General features: G+C 37.0%; 7 protein-coding genes across 10 annotated transcripts; 3 read left to right on the forward strand and 4 right to left on the reverse strand.

Annotated features, from left to right (window-relative positions):
* Positions 1–275: 275 nt before the first annotated feature.
* LOC103834766 lies at positions 276–3,623 on the forward strand. Its single transcript, XM_033277253.1, has 3 exons — positions 276–963; positions 3,340–3,499; positions 3,534–3,623. Exon 1 carries the CDS (start codon positions 391–393, stop codon positions 841–843), a length of 453 nt encoding a protein of 150 aa, XP_033133144.1. The 5' UTR covers positions 276–390; the 3' UTR covers positions 844–963; positions 3,340–3,499; positions 3,534–3,623.
* Positions 3,624–3,802: 179 nt separating this feature from the next.
* Positions 3,803–4,806, reverse strand: LOC103834767. Its single transcript, XM_009110853.3, has one exon. It carries the CDS (start codon positions 4,563–4,565, stop codon positions 3,933–3,935), a length of 633 nt encoding a protein of 210 aa, XP_009109101.1. The 5' UTR covers positions 4,566–4,806; the 3' UTR covers positions 3,803–3,932.
* Positions 4,807–5,352: 546 nt separating this feature from the next.
* Positions 5,353–7,468, reverse strand: LOC103834768 (trithorax group protein osa). Of its 3 annotated transcripts, XM_018653891.2 has the most exons (5): positions 7,231–7,457; positions 7,079–7,126; positions 6,702–6,989; positions 5,861–6,621; positions 5,353–5,827 (listed from the first exon to the last, which is right to left on the reverse strand). In XM_018653891.2, exons 1-5 carry the CDS (start codon positions 7,357–7,359, stop codon positions 5,542–5,544), a joined length of 1,512 nt encoding a protein of 503 aa, XP_018509407.1. In that variant the 5' UTR covers positions 7,360–7,457; the 3' UTR covers positions 5,353–5,541. The 3 variants fall into 3 exon arrangements, with proteins under 3 accessions (XP_018509407.1, XP_018509406.2, XP_009109102.2); XM_018653890.2 differs by having other exon boundaries at positions 5,353–6,621; XM_009110854.3 differs by lacking the exon at positions 7,079–7,126 and having other exon boundaries at positions 5,353–6,621; positions 7,231–7,468.
* Positions 7,469–9,460: 1,992 nt separating this feature from the next.
* LOC103834770 lies at positions 9,461–10,080 on the forward strand. Its single transcript, XM_009110856.3, has 2 exons — positions 9,461–9,630; positions 9,828–10,080. Exons 1-2 carry the CDS (start codon positions 9,517–9,519, stop codon positions 9,942–9,944), a joined length of 231 nt encoding a protein of 76 aa, XP_009109104.1. The 5' UTR covers positions 9,461–9,516; the 3' UTR covers positions 9,945–10,080.
* On the reverse strand, positions 9,804–12,684 carry LOC103834769 (GPI-anchored protein LLG3). Its single transcript, XM_009110855.3, has 3 exons — positions 10,938–12,684; positions 10,801–10,857; positions 9,804–10,724 (listed from the first exon to the last, which is right to left on the reverse strand). Exons 1-3 carry the CDS (start codon positions 11,017–11,019, stop codon positions 10,441–10,443), a joined length of 423 nt encoding a protein of 140 aa, XP_009109103.1. The 5' UTR covers positions 11,020–12,684; the 3' UTR covers positions 9,804–10,440.
* A 1,632-nt stretch (positions 12,685–14,316) lies between these two features.
* LOC103834771 (E3 ubiquitin-protein ligase RMA2) lies at positions 14,317–15,870 on the forward strand. Of its 2 annotated transcripts, none has more exons than XM_033277237.1 (2): positions 14,317–14,598; positions 15,131–15,870. In XM_033277237.1, the coding sequence occupies exon 2, from the start codon at positions 15,135–15,137 to the stop codon at positions 15,726–15,728; it is 594 nt and encodes a 197-aa protein (XP_033133128.1). In that variant the 5' UTR covers positions 14,317–14,598; positions 15,131–15,134; the 3' UTR covers positions 15,729–15,870. The 2 variants fall into 2 exon arrangements, with proteins under 2 accessions (XP_033133128.1, XP_009109105.2); XM_009110857.3 differs by having other exon boundaries at positions 14,343–14,598; positions 15,099–15,870.
* A 459-nt stretch (positions 15,871–16,329) lies between these two features.
* On the reverse strand, positions 16,330–18,733 carry LOC103834772. The gene is made up of 3 exons (XM_009110858.3): positions 16,866–18,733; positions 16,650–16,775; positions 16,330–16,568 (listed from the first exon to the last, which is right to left on the reverse strand). The coding sequence occupies exons 1-3, from the start codon at positions 18,171–18,173 to the stop codon at positions 16,515–16,517; spliced, it is 1,488 nt and encodes a 495-aa protein (XP_009109106.1). The 5' UTR covers positions 18,174–18,733; the 3' UTR covers positions 16,330–16,514.
* Between the last annotated feature and the right edge of the window lie 785 nt (positions 18,734–19,518).

Consider the following 19,518-nt stretch of genomic DNA (forward strand, 5'->3'; position numbering starts at 1 on the left):
TTATTTGGTAGATGGATTTGTTTTTCTGGACAAAATTTGGTAGATGAATTAAAAAGCGAATAGAGAGGAAAAATAAAAATGGAAACAGAACTCTCTCCAAACTGTCAGAATGCTGTTTGCAGGAAGAGGCACGTGACAAACACTGCCCAATCCCTGAGCTCAACAGGAATAGCGTGCCTTTCACGTAACAATACATTCAACCAGGGCTCAAGTAGAAACAAAAGAACTTACGGCCAGCCACTTTCCTTTTCTCTCATTTCTTCACCGCAAAGACTCACCCTAAAGAGAAGAAGATTAGTCAGAGAATGATATTTTTTACTTATACTTATTCACCATAACTTCTACAAGCAGACAGAATCAACAGATCTAGAGTTGTAAGAACAAGAGACGATGACCACGTACAAGCTATTTTTGAGAGCGATAAGCAAGAGAAGCACATGGGTCTGTCTCTTTCTTGTAGTCTACGCGACCCTCTTGTCTTCTTCGTGGAACTGGCTGAATTCGATTGTTGACTGGTACGGAGAGAACCACAATACGTCATCATCTGGTTGGCCTGCGGTTTACGCTTCGGTGCTTCTTGGAGCGGTGTTCGGAGTTCTGTCCATGGCTGCGGCGCTGTTCATAGCCGTGCCGGCCATCGTTGTGATATGGATATCAGTGGTGGTGACGATGGCGTTCGCTGGGAAATCGAGGAGGAGCGTGGTGGTTGAAGGGAGGATAGTGACGAAAGAGATCGCTGGGTTTGTGTTTAAGGTTCTACTTAAAGAAGGAAACTTTGTGGCTCTCCTTTGTGCTCTCCTTGCTTACTTCGTCTTCTTCAACTCTTACTCTTCCTCAACTTAGCCAATTTGTCATATAAACATTTTTTACAAGTAATTATCAAAATTTCTTCTGATTCATTGTTCTCAGATAAAAAAAAAAAATTGTATTATTGTTCCTAGTTTAACAAGATTTTGGTTGAATCTGCAAGAGTTTTTTACACTGCAGGTCAGTTTTCAAGTTTTATTTACATTCTAAGACAGTTTCTGCTAGTGGGGTAGTTTTTTGTAACTAAAAACCAAACCATTACAATTAAAGTCATTCATCTAACTAAAATGGTCCTACCATCTTATTAAGTTGATTATTATTTTTATTTGAAACGAACAAACAAAAAATTAAAATTAAAAACTTCTTCTTCACATTTCATTTTTTCGGTATCTCAATCCATGGTGGATGCATCATATCATCTATGCTGCAGTTCTTCTTCGCCGTACTTTTTGGCCCTCCTCCGTCACCATCGATGAACTTCAGCCAAGCTCGAGCAGAAGCCGTAGCGGTTTGTCTTTTCCTTCGTCGCCGCGAAATCATCAGAACATCTTCCTCCTCGACGTCGTTCTCTGCAATTCATCTCCGTTGTACTCCGACAATAGCTTGACGCCCAGAACAAGTCCGACGAGATCTCCAACGGAACCGCACATCTCTGAAGCCCGACGAGAACTTCGACAGACCAGCACATCTCTGCAGCCAAGCCTCGTCTCAAAGCTCTACTCGGCGTCGTCCTCCGTTTCATTTTTGCTTCTGCCGTCGTTCCGTCTCATCCACATCTCTGAAGCCGAGGAGTTCTGTCCAAATTTCGTTTTTGCAACTTAGATCCTTGTACTTTTGTATTCTTCTTAATTTGGCACAAAATCTTTAAATGTGTAGATTTCTCCTCAATTTCAGCCCAAACTTTTAGATTGTACAAACCAGCCCCCACAATACGTAAATATGTAGGAAAATGTAATAAACACCTAGATACACACATAATCGAGGTAAATGAACAAAAATGTTATTAAGAACCATTAAAATCATAAAATACCACCATGCTCCTAAATAATGTGACATGATTTTAATGTTTTTTTTTGCAAAATATTTGTAACTACAAATCACGTAGACACAAATTTTTGATTAGTAAATTTAACGCTTAAAATAATTTGATAATCATGATAATCAAAATTTACTATTGGTCATGTATGTGAACATGTGTACATAAAGATTACATATATACATGTGTACATGTGTACAAAAAAATTATATATATACATGTGTATATATTTACGAGTGTACATGAGTACATTATTAAAGCGATGTACAAGTAGATACGATCTTAAGATAAAAAAAATTGTTTGATTTACCTAGATACATACTTGCATAATTGTTTATAACTATTAGTGTACATGTGTATATTAAAATTGAAGGTGTCAATGTGTACAACATATATGGTAGTGTACATGTGTACAATACTTGGAAATTGGGTAGAATACAACGTTAAGATATTATTAAAGCCATGTACAATACAAGTAGAATACAACGTTAAGATACATTTTTTTGTTTGATTTACATGGATACATACTGCATAATTGTTTATAACTATTAGTGTACATGTGTACATTTTTTTTTGGTCAACTTATGTACATGTGTGCACTACATGTATACGCACTTGGAAATTAGATAGATTGCATTCAAAGATGTAGTGGCAGTAAACTATGAAATTTCTTAATTATCATTATATAAAGCATTACGAAATTGATTTTCAAGTTGATCGTGAAGAGGAATATAATTTAGTAACAAAAAAAACTTTGTTGACATATAATTTAATAACATGATTATAATAGTTTATAGCATCTTAATTAAGTTCATTTATGTAATTTTAAGATGCATTTAGAGATTTTTAGTGCATATACGTCTTTATTTGCACAATCTAAAAGTCTGAGAAAATATTGAAGAAAAATCTGCACATTTTAAAACTTAGTGACCAAATTATAAAAAAGAGAAATTTAAGGACTAAAAATGCAATATTTAAAATTTGGCCATTGTTGATGAGCTTCAATTTAGAGCATAACGAAAGAGAACGATATATTAAACTTAGATTTGGTTTGACGAGGATCACGGAAGAGAAGCATAAATCGGTGAGACTGCCAAGATAGTGGAGGATCTAAAATGAAATCAAGTTGATGTAATCGAGGGTTTGACGGACGCGGATGAGCTGCGGTGTAGTCGACAGAAACACCGTGGGGGATGAAGGCGCGATGGAGTTGTTGTGGTTTAGGAGAGACTCGCAAACGACGACCAACCATAGATTTATGTTGCTTCAAGCTTGAGATTCACAATATATATGAGTTTATTGTATTTTCTGCAACTATGGTGAGATGAATAAATAATATTTTAATATTTAGTTAGACTTTAGTTAGATTTCAATTATTTTGTGAGTTGGAAGATGTAAAAGCGTGTATTGGGGGAAGCAAAAGTGTGTGAGGAGTATAAACTGACTTATAGTGTTATTAAAAAGTGAAAACTGTCTTGTGGTGTAATATTTTCAATCTGCAAAGCGATCTTGTTTGTTGGATGGATGTATTTTCTGACGTTAGAATGAATGCTACACGTCATTATACCAACACGTGAAATTATTGTCTGTTTTGTTTTTGTTATTTCTGTGAGAAGCACAGATTCATGTACTTTTTGTCGGTCACTCTGTCTTTATGTCCGTGGCAAAGCTTCTGATCCATGATATGGAGTTTTAGAACCCATTGAGAGCTTACTGTTTTAGCACTATAGCCCATTATTAAATTAATGGAAAAATAGTTACTGTATCACCTAAATGAAAATGAAAATAGTCAAATTGATGTTATTAAGTAAACGCTTGGTCAAATTGAGTCAAAGCTTAAAAGTTCAAAGGTGATGAGTAATTTAAATGCAAAAACTTAGATTAGATGAGTGGAATCTGATGCCGCTTCCATTCATGTAATCAAAAGTTCATAGAGATATTCATATAAGATATTCAAAGAAATAAAACAGATGATTTCATAATTTGTTAAGCAAATCCAAAAACTAAGTTTCATTTCATGAACTGTACCATTACATCTAAACGCTACAGAGAAAGGATCTTCTTCGACAATGGTAAATAAAAAAAAACACTAACACGAACTACGCTTGGCCAATCTTGGAGAAGTCCTCGGCGAACTTGCCTCTTCAACCTTTTGGGTCTTCTTCTTCTTCTCCTTCAATCTCTTCCCAACCAATCCCAATTCAATTGATTTCTTACTAGCTTTAACAGCTTTGATCTTGCTCTCTCCAGCGACTCTATCAAAATCATCAGAGAGTTTCCTCCTGATCCTAGCCACACCTTCATCTCCCGATCCGATCTCCTCCTCATCACCATCATCAGCGTTCAGATCTATGTACCTTCTTCGTTTCACAGCAACAGGAGCCGCAGGGGGAGAATCGTAATCGTAATCAGATCTCTTCTTCTTCTTCACGTCGGAATTTCCAGATTCGAGTTTCGTCGGAGTGGATTTCTCGAGTTGAGCGCGGAGCTTGTCAACGTTTCCTTCGATCCGGCCCTGGAGACGGAGGCGCGTGAAGTTGAGACCACCCATGGACCAGTGGGCCTCTCTGGCCCACGAGAGAAGCGGATCGAGGACGGAGAGGGGCGGATCAACGCGGTGAGAGTTGAACTTAGGGTTGTCGAAGAAACGAGGTCGGGGAAGGGCGTTTCCGTAGAACTCTACAGGCCTGATGGAGGAGCTTTTCTTCACAGGCGTCATCATTTTGTAGATTGAGAAGAACAAATCGAGTAGAGAGAGATGGAGGAGGATGAGGGATGGAGATTGGGAGGTTAGAGATGTGATTATATGGAAGGAGATTTTGGCGGGTGCGGTTATTGTTGGCGCCAGACTCTGCCGCGCTTCTTGAATTAATTAATTTGGCGCCTCTTCAGTTTGGCCACCGCGCTTTTTTTATTTTGGTTCTTCATGTACTGTTCTGTTCGCGCGTCCTCCCAGTACTTAACGTGAGACATTTATGATATTTTCTTATAATGTTTTTTTAATTTCTTTTCCTATTTACTTTACTGTATATGTTTTTGTAGTGTAAAAGCAAAGTTAAAAGATATTTTTTTTTTCTATAAACAAGATTCAGTTTAGAACGATTCAATATAAACCAACTCAAGATCTAACTCAAGATCAGAGATTTAGTCTGGGCTTGCAGGTTCGGTTAGTTCGGTCGACCTTGGAATTCGGTTAGTTTGGGTCAATCAAAATCTCACTGAAGTGAACCGAATTTTTTTTAAACGGTTTGGTTTTCAGTTAGTTCAATTTCCAAAAAAATGTATTGAAGTTTTTGGTTTTGTAGTTAGTTCGGTTTAGTTCGAAATTGTGATGAAAATTGGCACTGCTTGATAAAAAAAAAGTTTGAAAAAAACAAACCAACCAATCTGGAAACCCAATTTTAAACCCTTTTTTTAGTTGCAAACTGAACCGAACCTTCAAACCATACTAACCAAAAACCGATAGGTTTGTATAATAACCGCAGGTCTAATTTGGTCCAAGAGGAACGTTGAAAGTAAAACCACAAATAAATAGGCACATAGATTGAGTCACATTACGAATACACAACAGACTTAAATCTATTGGGCCCAATAAAACTAGGGCCTATAGAGTAACGTAAGAAACGTTGAGTCTATAAAAGGGAGGAAGCAGTTTTTATTGTGAAACCCCTCCTAACATGCAAGTAGAGAGTAGCTTCTCACCACCCTCTGGGAGGCCCTCCTGAGGACTGCACACTCAACCTGTCAAGGAGTGCGTTAAAGTCGATAGCTTGCCCACTCTCCTCCATCCTCTGTATCACTGCCATGACGTGGTCTCCTCTGAAACCCATGCTCATTAGCTTCTCTATTAGTTCACCGTATTTTGATCTCAAGACAGGAGATGGTGTCCCAGTGTTACCACTACCACCTGCCTGGTGCTGCTGAGGTGCGTACCCACCACCTGGTGGACCTTGCATGTAATGGCCTTGTTGTTGCTGCTGCTGCTGCTGCTGCTGCTGCTGCTGCTGCTGCTGCTGCGGCTGAGGTGGTGGGTATTGCATCCGCCCACCTTCATACATGGTATTGGAGTACCCGGGAGGAGGAGGCCCCGTGGGTGGATACCCATCGCCTGTCTGGGGGCTATATGACATCTTTATTTGCTGTGGAGCCTGTGGTGGTGGTGGTCCACCGTATCCGTAACCTTGCATCGACTGTTGGGGAGGTCCACCGTACGGTGACTGCATCTGCATGCTGCCTGGCAACGGTTCTACAGGAGATTGGTTGCTTGGTGGTGCAGGAGGCGTGTATGGTTGGTAGGCTCCACTAGACTGTGGCCTCGCCTGTGGCTGCGGAGGCCAGTTTTGCTGGTACTGCGGGAATGATTGAGTTTGAGCCGAGCTTGGGTGAGATGGAGCAGCAGGTGGGGGCATGAAGTGAGCCTGAGCTGGTGGTGCTTGAGGTTGAGACGGGGGAGGAGGAACAGGCGCTGGTGCAGGTGTGTTTTGAAGCTGTGTTGCAGGAGGCATGTAATACTGCTGCTGCTGCTGCTGCTGCTGTGGCTGCGCTGGTGGTTGTGGTGCTATTTGGTGAGGTAAAGCCAGTGCAAGCTGCAGGTTGGGTGCATCTGAGGTGTTCTCATTCTTCTTATGCTCTGGAACAGGAGTCGCGACCCGCTCCTCACCATGTTGGGAGTGAGAGGAGGAGGATGAATCTTTGGACACAAGTTGAAGCCTCGCCAGCTCCTTCTGAGTATCAGCCAGCTCTTGTTTGTCTCTGAGAACTTGAACTGACCTATGCACCTACATCAAAACACACAAACTGTCACCCATTGCAGAATCATAAATTCTTACAAAGTAAAAAAGGACTTAGCAGAACACACCTCCTGAAGATGTTTATCCAAAGACCTAAGCTTAACATCAGCCTCCTCGTTATCACGAGTCAAATCCGATCTCATTTCCCCAATAGTCTTATCAAGATTGTAGCAATACAATTCTAACTGGGACAAACGTGAGCTTAATCCCTCGAGAAACCGCATCATGTTGTCTGAATACTTCTTCATACTTCTCTCAACAGTAGCAGTAAGCTCTTCCCTCAAACAATCCTCTGGTGGACCGTAAGAGCCTGTAGGAAAAACCGAAGACTTGGCCATCCTGGTCTTGTGAAATTCCTACAAGAGCAGTATCTATCATAATCAAGTAAATGAAAACTTATTCGAGGGCATGACTAAAGCTGAACATAGCTCAACAAAGTTACAACCTTTATAGATATAAAGCAACAGGGCATGTCGATAGGTTTTCGATTAACCTAAGAAAGGAATCATCTTTACTTCAGATTCAGAACAAAATCAAAACCCTAGAATCCCCAAATATCAATAAAATTCGGCGATCGAGCAGAATCAGTGTGTTCACCTTGTTGGAGTTGGAGCCATTAGAGGAGTCGTGGTTGGTGAAGTCGTCGTAAGAGCAGAGGATATCATCGGACCCGAAATCGAAGCCCTTCGATCCCGGGTTGACCCGACCCGATGCTCCCGAAGCCATGGATCCGAACACTGAGATGGATTTGTGAGAGAAGAATAAAAAAGAAGGGGGAGATCGCTTTGATTACTGCTAGTCTTGTGATCAAAGCAGAGATTTCTTCAGACCTTTGTGAACACGCAAGCAGCAGAAGCAGCAGGAAAACGTTTTGCTAAAGATATTTGTGTTTTCATCCCCAGAGAATTTATTTATTATTTGTTTGACCCATTTGTTTGGGTTAGTCAATTTTACGACCTTTTTCGAATTTGAACGGCGTCGTTTTAATAGTGGTGTTTGTTATTTCAACAAATAAATTCGGAGGTTGATTTTATTAGAGAGAAAGAAATAGGTTTTGATTGCTAGTGTGTACTTTGGGGTCTCCTCACTGGCCATATCACTGAAAGTAAGTGCTCTTTGATCCATTGTTAGAGGTAAGCAGCTTCTCAACATTGATATTGTTCTTCCATAAGTTGTTTATGAAGATGCTTCTTTAATATGTCTACACTCAAAAGAGTAAATGGTTAGATGAGCTTTGATCTTGGTCATTATGGAGTCTGAGCATCTTGTTGTTTTGGTCTTATCACTCAGTATCTTTCTAAGCATTGACTACTGGTGGTGGTTGTTTGGGATATATAGTCACAATTGTTAGCTACGCTTTTTTGAATAACATATTCTAGTTGTCGCACCTGCACATTTTTGAGGCTTTAAACATTTTTTAAGATGTTTAGTAGAAGAAAAAAAAGAATTCATAATTTTGGGATTTATGTCTATGTAAATTTCAGTAGACTGCTTAGATCTGGCTCTGTGGTGGTATTGAACTGGTTCGAGATAGTTCGGACAAGTTCTTCTAAGAAATATTTGTTATTATGGTACATTTCCCTCTCATTGATCCACAATTTGAAAGTTGTGCTGGAGTTGTGATTAAAGTATTAAACCGATTCTTTATACTGACTATGTTTTGTTGGGTTACTAACAAGGACTCCACATATGCCCCACTGAGTTGCTTCATAATAGTATACATTTTTGGTTAAAAGGTTGCTTCAGATCCTTCTCTTCAACTCTTTGTAAGATTCTATCGAACCTATTGAAGCCGTTGAGTAACTCCTGGGAACTGGGAAGAGATATTCTACAATCACTTTGGTGATAGAATGTTTTACATCCAAGATCGTAAACTAAGTAGTTGGCTTCTTGGTTTCGACGTGATCAATGAATGATTCACGTTAACATATGGAATACCGAATACGGTTTTGGCCGGTGAAAAGTAAAGATATGTGGACGCAGTTAGCCGCAAAGTCATGCTTTGATTTGTATCCATACATCTTCAGTCAAAAGCTTTAATAATAAAACATTAACAGGGATCATTTACGTCATCGTAAGATGCTTTAGTCATATGCTTATGTCGTTGACCATGCTTAATAAATTATTCAAAGGACTGGGATTCCTTTATTTTTTTAACCAGAAAATGACCGAATATGGTTTTAGTAAAATATTGAATATCTAACGAGATTGTATTATCTTTATCAGAGAATAAATGTGCTAACATTAAATTTGACGTAAAGAGAAATCTCTCCAGAAATGAGAAAACCATATGGAGTTGGATGTGTTAAGGCTTTTTGCCACAAATCAGTTTATCAATTTGCATTTGAGATTTACTCAAAAGCAAAATAATCAGATCCACTTGTTCAATGCCATTGTTCCCCGTCACTAGTGTCCTGACCTTATCGTATCGTATATCCAAATAAAAGCTTATCTTAGACTATCCATAATAGAGAAGTTGATTTACATTTTCAAAAAACACCAACTAACAAAAGCAGGAATGTCCAAACACGTGGGTGGCTTAGCAACCAATGAAGCACACATTTCCATTAAAAGATCAACCAATCGACAATCATGTACCTCTTTGTGTGGTTCTAACTCCAAGGTTCAAAGTCCACTTCTTTTTATGGTTATTCAAAAAGCCCTTTTCTTTTGCATTTGTTCCACACTCATTTGACATAACATGGCTCAAGAAACTCTGAGAAGAGGGTAAAACGGGGAATATATTTTAAAGATACGTGATAAAATGGTCAGACTAACATAATTTAACTTTTCTCGTTGCATATATAAGCCGTCAGTTACCTGCCAATACCTCAGGGTTGCAAATTTTAATTTTATTTTTATATAGCAAAGTAAGAAAACGACATGAAGAAAACTGGAATCCTCGCTGCTTCCATCTCTGCGGCAGCTTCCGCCACCACCGCCACCATGAACACCACCGTATCCTTGTCTTTGCCAGAATCCAACCTTTCCCGTCAGGTAAAAAAGAAGCAAGCTCCTGACTCTTTTATTTGCGGGGCTCTCGATAGCACTAAGTTTATCTGTTTTTGCTATGTTTGAAGCACTCACACACTCTATAAACATGCCATTAACAAAAAAAATGTCAAACTTATCACACTACCACATCAAAATATGTAAATAATAATTATATATTTTATTTGACTGGTTTTGAGTAGGATTCAAAGGAGAAACAGAGGAAGAAGAAGGGTTCGGAAGAAGGGGGAGATAAAAAGTTTGCTCCAAGGTTTGATGGGTTAAGGTTCATTGAGACCCTTGTTACTGCTCACCGATAACCAAAGCATTCTTCTCATTTGACAAAGTTTGATATAGTTTCTATGATTTACCAACAACAATTGTTGATTTTAATGTTTAAGCTTTTTTGTTTTATAGTAATGTGTAATAATTCTTTAAAATTTGAAAAATCTTTAATCCGACTGTACACAAAACCGGTCATACATATCGTAACATACATGGGCGGACCTATTTGAAGAGAAGTGAGATTAGTTGACACCAGTAAATAATGTAATGTAACCCATTTTGATTAGTTGATTAGTTAATTCTGGCTCAGTTGATTTGAAAGTGCACGTAATGACCCCTCAACACGATTTTGAAGCTCCGCAATGAACCATATATTTACCTTTTTTACATTTAAAATACACTTTATTTACATTGTGTGACCTCAGTAGAACTTTTTTGTTGGGTCCGCCACTGGTAACATTTTATATGTCTTTAGAAAAGGCAAAACAAGAGAACGGTGAAAAGCAATGCGTGTGTGGAAACAAGTGGGAGTTATCCACGAGAAGACGTAGAGGTTGCCTTGACGTTGGTGCAATCAAGCCCTTCTTTGCCTTCTTTACACATGTTTGCGAATATGCCCAGAGGATAACGTCCATAGATTTGGATGTAGCAGAACATATCGGCAGCACATAGTGTCGTTTCATCGCTAATAATTTCCGCGTATGGGCATGCAAAGTCCTTGAAGGCCGAGCAACATGCCTTGGCTTGATACTTTGGTCCTTTGCATCTACTCGTTATGATTGTGTAATCCTTGCTCGCAAAATCTTCTTTGCATGCTGTTAATACCAATGGATCATGCATGAGCTCTTACTAAGAACAATGATTCAAGTTTGGGAAATTGGATTTTCTTACGTTTCTTTGCCCGAAGAAGAGCTCGGCTTGTGGCTGGGTGTGACACAAACGCATCAACTGCACATAACGGACCTTTTTAAGAACTTAAAACACTTTTTAATAAACACAAATTAGAATACTAAATATTTGTAAATTACGAGAGATGTGGAGAGACGAGGCGAATCCCGACAAAAGGATGATTGAAAATAGAGAAACCAAACAATGTGGAGAAATCTTCATGCTTTTGTTTCCTTTTTTGTTGTTGTAACTGTTGTTGTTTCCTTCTTTGTCACATTTGATTTTAAAACATTTTTGTGTTATGTTTTCGTTTTCGTGTTATGGAGTTATAGGAGGGGAGAAAAATTCTGCGGGTGTACCGGATAATTAAGTAGAAGAAACCATATTAGTACTTTTACTATTTTAATTTTTCAAGAAAACATTACATTAACCAAAACGTTATAGAGAAAACAAATATATTCAGTATGTTATTTTGGTTCAGCTACGTTACAACTGGTTAATATTCCTAATCAATTGGGCGACGCCCATTTCTTGGCTCAGTTTTCCTAGTTGTCAAAGGCAACTTGCTCCAATAATTTTATACAAGACTTTGAAAACATTATCATGAACGTGTATCTATAATATTATATCTACGTTTTTAAAATACATTTATATATATGCAAGTTACAACTATAAAAAAAAATTTTGGTAAAATACTATAAATGTATTTAAAGTGAACTATAACCCAATACGAACTATAACCCAATACTTTTGTTATAATTATTGTTTAAAGTGAACTATATGAGAGATCATGTTGGGATGGAGTGCATTTTCTCAACTGGTTCTTCACTTTATCAGTGATATTACTAGCCTTGTATAACAATACCAGCGGTGTAAACATTCAGAGAGATTGTGAAGATTTTAGTTTTACCTTTTAGATTTAGCCTTTGAAATTATTAAGAGAACCTAAAAAGAAAACGTTTAGCCTTTTCTTGTAATAGAAATATTTATTTAGGACAGATAGTAGTTTTGTAGTTTTTTGTAACTTTAGTAGTTTTTGTAGTTATATTTGAAAATTTGATTGATTGAGACTAAGTTTTTTAGTTTTGCAAAAACAGAAAAGAAATCAAGTTGTTGCTCTTTAACATTCTGGTATGAAGTTCTTTTCAAGGACTCTGAACTTTGTTTTTCATCATAAGATTCACGCATAATGGTAACGACACAACAGATATGAATTTGTAGGCACTCCTTTATTACTTCATGGAATGAGTTTCGGGTTGCTTACTGACAATTAGTATATATGAAATCAAGTATGGTATGGTGAACACCTTCGGTGACGTGTAGCCTAATCTTCTTGTGTGGTTTAAAGTTTAAAATGTATGACTATTGATAGATAAGCCCTTCAATCAAGGCTTTGATGAAATCTTATTATTATCTAATTCCCGTTTAATCACGCAACTTGCCAAATTGTCATTGTTATTCACTCACCACCTTTCCTGCTTTCAACTCACCACCCAACACCTGCTAGTTACAAATTCTGAAATAATACAAAGAAGTAAAGTAGTGAATAAGCAGAACTTTCTGTTACAAAAAAATAAAAATAATAATAAGCAGAACTTTTCAAATAATCTAGTGAAAAAAAACACACTAGGAATTTTGTTAAAAGGGTAAATAATGGTGTAACGGTGCAGCCATGTAGTTCCACGTCGTCATACTTGGGTGAGTGTCTATGGTGTTGCCAGAAACAGACACTGCCAACTTCTAAATTCAGAGCCAAATTCTGATCTTTCCTGTATATTTTGTCATTTTGTGCATTCTAAATTCTAATATTCTATGTATCATTTTTTCATGTAAGGGTCATGTCATGTGGCATTTCCAAAGTCATGGGTATATTTTATGCATTCTAATATTCTACTAGAGCTTGACCCGCGCGTCCGCGCAGGTATTAGTTTTTATGTATTTATACATTGATATTTGTTTTTCATGATTAGTGCAATATATTTTAGATATGTCTACATATAACTAATTGTATTCAAAAGATCTAGATCGAACCGGATAATATGATTATTTTTGATTCAAATATCTAAATCATTTTCAAATACATTCGTTATTTGAATATTTTTACTTTTCTGTATATCAGAACCAAATTCATACAGACCCGGGAGATCCAACTCGAATCTCACACTTATATCCAACTATGGCCTAATTTCAAAACCCAAAAAATCTATACTCGAAAAACGATCCGTACCTAAATGGGTACCCGAATATCTATGCCTAACAGATTTCGTAAAAAAATAAATATATGTATAGATATATATTTATGTGTTTGGCTAAATTAAATGAAATAGAAAATTTTTTATTTAGTAATATTTTTACAATATTAATAATAATCAATATATGAATATCGATTTGTTTAGATAAGTTTTGGAATTGTAATTAGTTAATTTAAATTAAATTTAAAATGCAGTGGTAGAATCCGTAAATAAAAAGAAATACAAAAGGAAGTACCTAAAAAGATATTTCAAAACCCAAAAAATCTTTACCCGAAAGAAACAACCCGTACTTAAATGGGTATCCGAATGTCTATGCCTAACTTATTCCGTAAACAAATAAAAAATTTATTTTAATGTGTTTGGCTAAATTAAATGAAATAGAAATTTTTTTTAGTAATATTTGTACAATATTAATAATGATCAATATATGAATATCGATTTGTTTAGATAAGTTTTGGAATTATAATTAATTAATTTAAATTAATTTTAAATGTAGTGGTAGAATCTATAAATAAAAAGAAATACAAAAATAAATACCTAATTTATTATAAATGCAATGACTAAATGTGTAAATAAAAGAAAATACATATACTGCTATCCAAGTTTCCAAACAATTTTTTATATAACATTGTCATCCATGTTTCCAAACAAACCATCTTTTTAAACTGCAAGTCATGTTTCCAAACAAACCTAATTTGTACTACAGTTTTAATAATATAGATGTATCATTTATTCATGTAAGGTCATGTCATGTGGCATTTCCAATATCTGTTTTCTCGTTAACATAGTCCTATCAAGTGAATATGTATTATTCTATAAATATAAAATATTACATCTTAATTTTTTTAATATATGTTAATGTATTTCATTTATAAAAATATAAGTTAGTTTACATCTCTATTTAATTTTATATTTATTAGATGTTGTATACTATTAAAGTTGTTCTATAATCAGATAAGTTATATTTAATTTATATATTAAATTATAATTTTAAGAAATTAATGTTATACTTTTTGTATGTTGTACATCTAATTGTATTTTACAGTTTTTATTTTGAGCTATATTTAGTGTATATATATTATGATACTATTGATAAAAATAATACTTTTAATATTTATGTTTTAACTAAAAGAAGTGATATTATGAAATATAGAGAATATAAGTTGCGAATATAAATGTATTTGCTAGTAAGTTATAAAAGAAAAAGATATAAAAAGGCGTTTTGTTACTTTATCAACTTATTTTTAATTAGGTAGACGTTTCTTATTTAAAAATCATAACCTATTCGGATTTTTAATTTTGCACCATATAACTTTTATAATAAAAAAAAAAGATGTGTGTGGAAAAAAATTGTGTGTGTGTGTATAACATAAGCTCTCGTGCTTCTGCACCACTCTCGATCTATTATTCTTCTAATCCATTCTGCTCTCTCCAAACCCAAATACTTCCCCTCCTCTGTTCTTTAGCTATAGTCGCATCTAGCAAATCAAAAGGTTGAGTAGTACTTAAGACAGAAGAGATCCATATGTATCTAACAAGCTTCTCAAAAGTACGTCTCTTTTATCTTCTGAAACCATAAGTCTTCATAGAAATCTTATGTCTTTGCGTTTGTGTGTGTGCATCTAAAGGTGTATAATCAGTAGATCTGCACCGTTTCTTGAGTAACTAGGCACGATATGAATCTCTTGGATTATATATATGTACTATGTAGGTTTTAGACCATACGAATAAAAACTCCTTGTGATTGTTTGATCCATTTCTTTAGCTATTTAGTTTTCTTTTTTTCGTATATGGTCTATGAATAATAACGTGATTCGAGATTATGGAAACAGAGCAAAGCGCGAAACCTAAAGGGATTAGGTCAAGTCTTGTTTTTAATTGTTCTTTAAAAATGGTTTTTCTTTTTTTCTCTCTCAAAATTTCGTAATGAGCTCCTCTTTGTTTCACTCGTTTTCTTTCTTTAAATTTTTTAAAAGTAAAGCAAGATCATGATTGGTGTTTAGATGACTTTGTTAAGTTTGTAATGATCTACTTATAAACAATGACCAGTCAAGTGAATGAGCTTGTCTTGTACGTTTGAGTAAAATGGAGATAGAGAACCAAGAAGACAACCCAGCAGCGTTGGTTGACTCCGGAGGAGACTTCGACTGCAACATATGTTTAGATCAGGTTCGAGACCCGGTCGTGACCTTTTGTGGGCACTTGTTTTGTTGGCCTTGCATTTACAAGTGGACTTATTCCTCCAACACATCAAGACAACGCGTAGATCAGTACGATAAGGATGAATCTCCAAAATGTCCGGTCTGCAAATCCGATGTCTCCGAGGATACCATTGTCCCTATCTACGGCAGGGGACAGAAAACTCCCCAGTCCGGTTTAACCTTACCGAAGAGACCATCCGGTCCGGTTTATGACGTAAGAGGAGTCGGTCAACGTTTAGACGAAGGTGTGAGTAGTCAACGGAACATGTATAGAATGCTTGATCCGGTGATGGGTGTGGTATGCGACACGGTGTATCGGAGACTATTTGGTGAGTCATCGAGCAACGTGTCACCGTACCGGACAGACCGTGACACAAATCTCCGGTTAAGGCCGCGGACAATGCAGGCGGAGGAGTCTCTAAGCAGAGTCTACTTGTTCCTCCTTTGCTTTATGTTTATGTGTTTACTTCTCTTCTAGTTATAACTTATAAGTTTAGTCGAATGAATATGTATGTGTATGTGTGTAAGAAAAAGTAAGAGTGTTGCATGTTGAAATGGTATATGATGAGAATAAAATAAAGTCAAAAATCAAGAAACTACACCAAATTGGCTGTTGTATATTTTGAGCTACTAGTAATAATATGTGATGATGGATAAACTCATAAAAGTAGGCTTATCTTTAACTCAATCGATCTTGTACACCAATAAAAGATGATAGTGGCATTAGAATGAGACGCAAACGGTGTTGCTTACGTCGGATAACGATATTTCTTTCCTTCCAAACAAAACAAGGGCCCTACGTGGCTACGTTTGATTGATAACGGTGAACAAGACAGTGTCAATGGTCTTGGTACGGGTCTTTCTTTATACATTAAAAATGTTGTAAACAAAATGGTACCATGACTGAATTGGAGTGAGAGTGAGCGGTTTCATTAAAAGCATATAGCAACCTGACATGATCTATGGCCAATTGGGTCCGCTTGAGACAACCCCCTCTCCTCATTCATGGGATCCATTCTCTTTTAGAATAATCAAAAGTTGTAATCTAATTTGCCTATATCGATAATAGATTTTAAGAGTTCGACTTATAAGTTTTTTATATTGTTGATAACAATATGAAAAGTGAATTAGGCCTCAAAAGTGATCAGATAGTATCAAAAGTAATAGGATTTACAGAGTCCTGTAAAATGCAAGACCAAGGCCTTATTTACACACACAAACACACATCAAATTAAGAGAGCCTCAGCTTGTTGTTTCTCCTACATTACAACTCCACCCTGTAGAATCGAACTAGCTTCATGTTCTGTACTCTCTCCTCCTGCATTCCACATTTTTGTCTTACAATTTACCACAAAGTTATTACAACACAATCAAAATGTATATCTGTAATTAGTATTACCTGATTTTTGACTGATTCTTCATTCTGTTGCGGAAAATGAAAACCTGTTGAGCAGTTCTCCAATTTCTCCGGGTTTTTCACCCATGCTTTTCTACCTTCACTCACTTTCACCCCGAACCTCCATGTCTACCACATCCCATACATATATACACTTATGTTAAGAGATAAGAAAACGCTATTTGAGTTAGTGGATTAGTAAGTGAATCACATAGGTACCTGAGAAAGCGGAAACGTGTCTCTCTCGATCACATCTCCTTCAATGTTTATCCCAGTGCCTTGACATTCTGGACAGAACACTGAGAATATTTGCCAGCTCACATCACTTACCAACCCATTCCACTTCACACCACTCTGATGCTTTGTGCATCTCTTTTTCCCTTTTCCACTCACCATCTTGTTCCCAATTATTTCACTCTCACAGAAGAGAAACCAGTGCACTACACAAGACACGTGAAATAGGTGGAACGCACCAAGGAGGTTTCTGCTGCCACACACAAGCTTTCCTGTCTTGGTGTTAAGTATCGCTGCAGCGTCTTTCCCCGGAAGCATCTTCTGCTTACAGACTTCGCATATCCTTTCAGAGAATATCCTCTGTTGCTTCCTAAGCTCCCGTCTTACCGTTCTATTCTTGATGACTCTTCTGTTCACGAGATGATCATCGTAATCAGCTAGCAGAGCTCTTGAGCCACGAGCTGAAGAAACCTCCTCGGAAGAATCATCCTGACTACACAGAGAATCACTGGTGTCCTCTGGATCCGAAAACGACTTCTTCCTCTTCCTGCCGTTATCTTCCCCGTTTGATTCAGATGTGAGAAGACGGCTCGGATGGTCGAGCAAACCCAGCCTACCCAAATTGTAGAAGTAGGAGAACGTGACAACAGCAAAGTCATGCTCTGGGACAGAAGCCTTCTCCTCATCGGAAGAACCCTCCTTTCCTAACCACTCGCACCATAACTTATCAATCCAAGTTGCGCGTCCTTTCGTCTCAAACAACCTAGCAGCAATACGACCAAAGCCAATAAACTTAGCTTCCACATCAAGAGTTCTCTCCTTAATCAGCAAACCAGAGATCAACAGATCATCTGCAGCAAGTTGATAATCTCGTCTCACTCTACTCTCATCATAAGCAACAATAGCAAACCTATCACCATCATCACTGCAACAACGCTGCAAAGGACCAGCTTCACCACCACAGATCAAACTCTTTTCCTCCTCTTCCACCGTTGAGCTATCGAAGAAAAGAACCCCATCATCGAAAGGCCACGGATTTTCACCAAGAAGAGTGATCTTAGCACAAGACAACCTCTCCTTGTGAAGGTTCCCGTTCAAATGTCCAAGCAAGATAGCATCACTATAGCAAGGAGCAAGACACAAAGTGCAGAAAAACACAAATCTCTTCCCATCCTCACGTAACTCGATATACGTGTGCCCTTGCGCCCTCAAGTTCCTCAGAGTAGTTCTCGCTAACTGCTCTTTCAAACTAACAACAGTCTTCTGCAACCCTAATTCTTTCTTCTCAGACATTACAAAGACTCACCAGAAACCCTAAAACAAAAAAAAACCTAAAAATCCACAATTCTTAATTCTCCAACAAACTTAGGATTCGACTAGAAACTTCGAGAACACACAACAATTTTTTCTTCAGGGATACGATGGGATCTCGAAATTCAGATGCAGAGTGAATTTAAACAAGTGGAGTAAGAGCAGAATCAACAAAATATATTTCCACATATTCGAGGCGTACTCGGAGCAGGGAATCGTTTCATTCGCACACCGGAAATTAGGTCAACGCGAGGGGAGGAGCGATGAAGATGGAGAGAAGATCTCGAGTCCATCGCCAACATTATCACCCGCAGCTCGCGAACGAAAATCTCTCTTCTCTCTCTCTATCTCTCTCAGGGTTCAGAATTGGCCGGAGAAGCGGAGAAGAAACGACAGAGAAAAACTGTATTCAGAGGAAGAAGAAAGATGAAGCTAACCGAAGAAAATTGAAGCGTGAAAATTTAATATTCTTGTATTTAATTATTCACGGGAAGATGGTGTAGCCTCGGATATTAACCGTCGGATTTGAGATGGTGATGTGATGAACGGTTGAGATGGAGTCGAATTTTTTTTAGAAAGAGATGCTCGTCCCCCTATGTAGTCGCGGGTATGGATGGATGGATAAGCTTCACCATTTTAATTAATGATTAAATTAACTAATTTATTAGTCGCTTTTTAAATTCGAGTCCTTATCTTTCTATTTCTTCGACATTAGCCACCTAACTTTTATTATCTTCGACATTCTACCCGCACATTCTCGTCTGAAAACTAACATACCCAATCTTGTCTTATTGTTTAGGCATGTAGAGTTTATCATATTCTGATAGTTTTTCTTTCAAATTGAGGTCTCTTCTCTGTTTATTTTAAATCATATAACGATATTCAAACTCTTGTTTTATTATACGAAGAGTAATACACGTAAATCTTGTGCTTATTGTTTAGGCCTTCCAGACCGCATACATAAAATGTACATGTACAAATTATTCAGTTATTCATTTTTTTCTAATCTTTTTTCTTTTAATATAGATCTCATCTATGTTTATTGTTAATCATATAAGGAGATTAAACCATGGAGTCATAACATTATAGTTTTAAATTTGTTTTGCATTCAAAGTTTTCATGTACAAATGGATATATTTGTATTTCTGGATTAGTAATATAGCATTTGCAAACGGATCAGTTTGTTGCTGTGGTAGATAATTGTTGGTTCAATTCCATCTAGATTAATATTCCTTTTGCCAAATAAAGGAGTTAAACGAATTGAGATGAAACACGTTGTTAGGCCCAATTGAGAAGCTGCTTTAAAAGCCCAAGTTACACATGGTTT

Source organism: Brassica rapa, chromosome A08 (assembly GCF_000309985.2).
Source record: "Brassica rapa cultivar Chiifu-401-42 chromosome A08, CAAS_Brap_v3.01, whole genome shotgun sequence".
Lineage (NCBI taxonomy): Eukaryota > Viridiplantae > Streptophyta > Magnoliopsida > Brassicales > Brassicaceae > Brassica > Brassica rapa.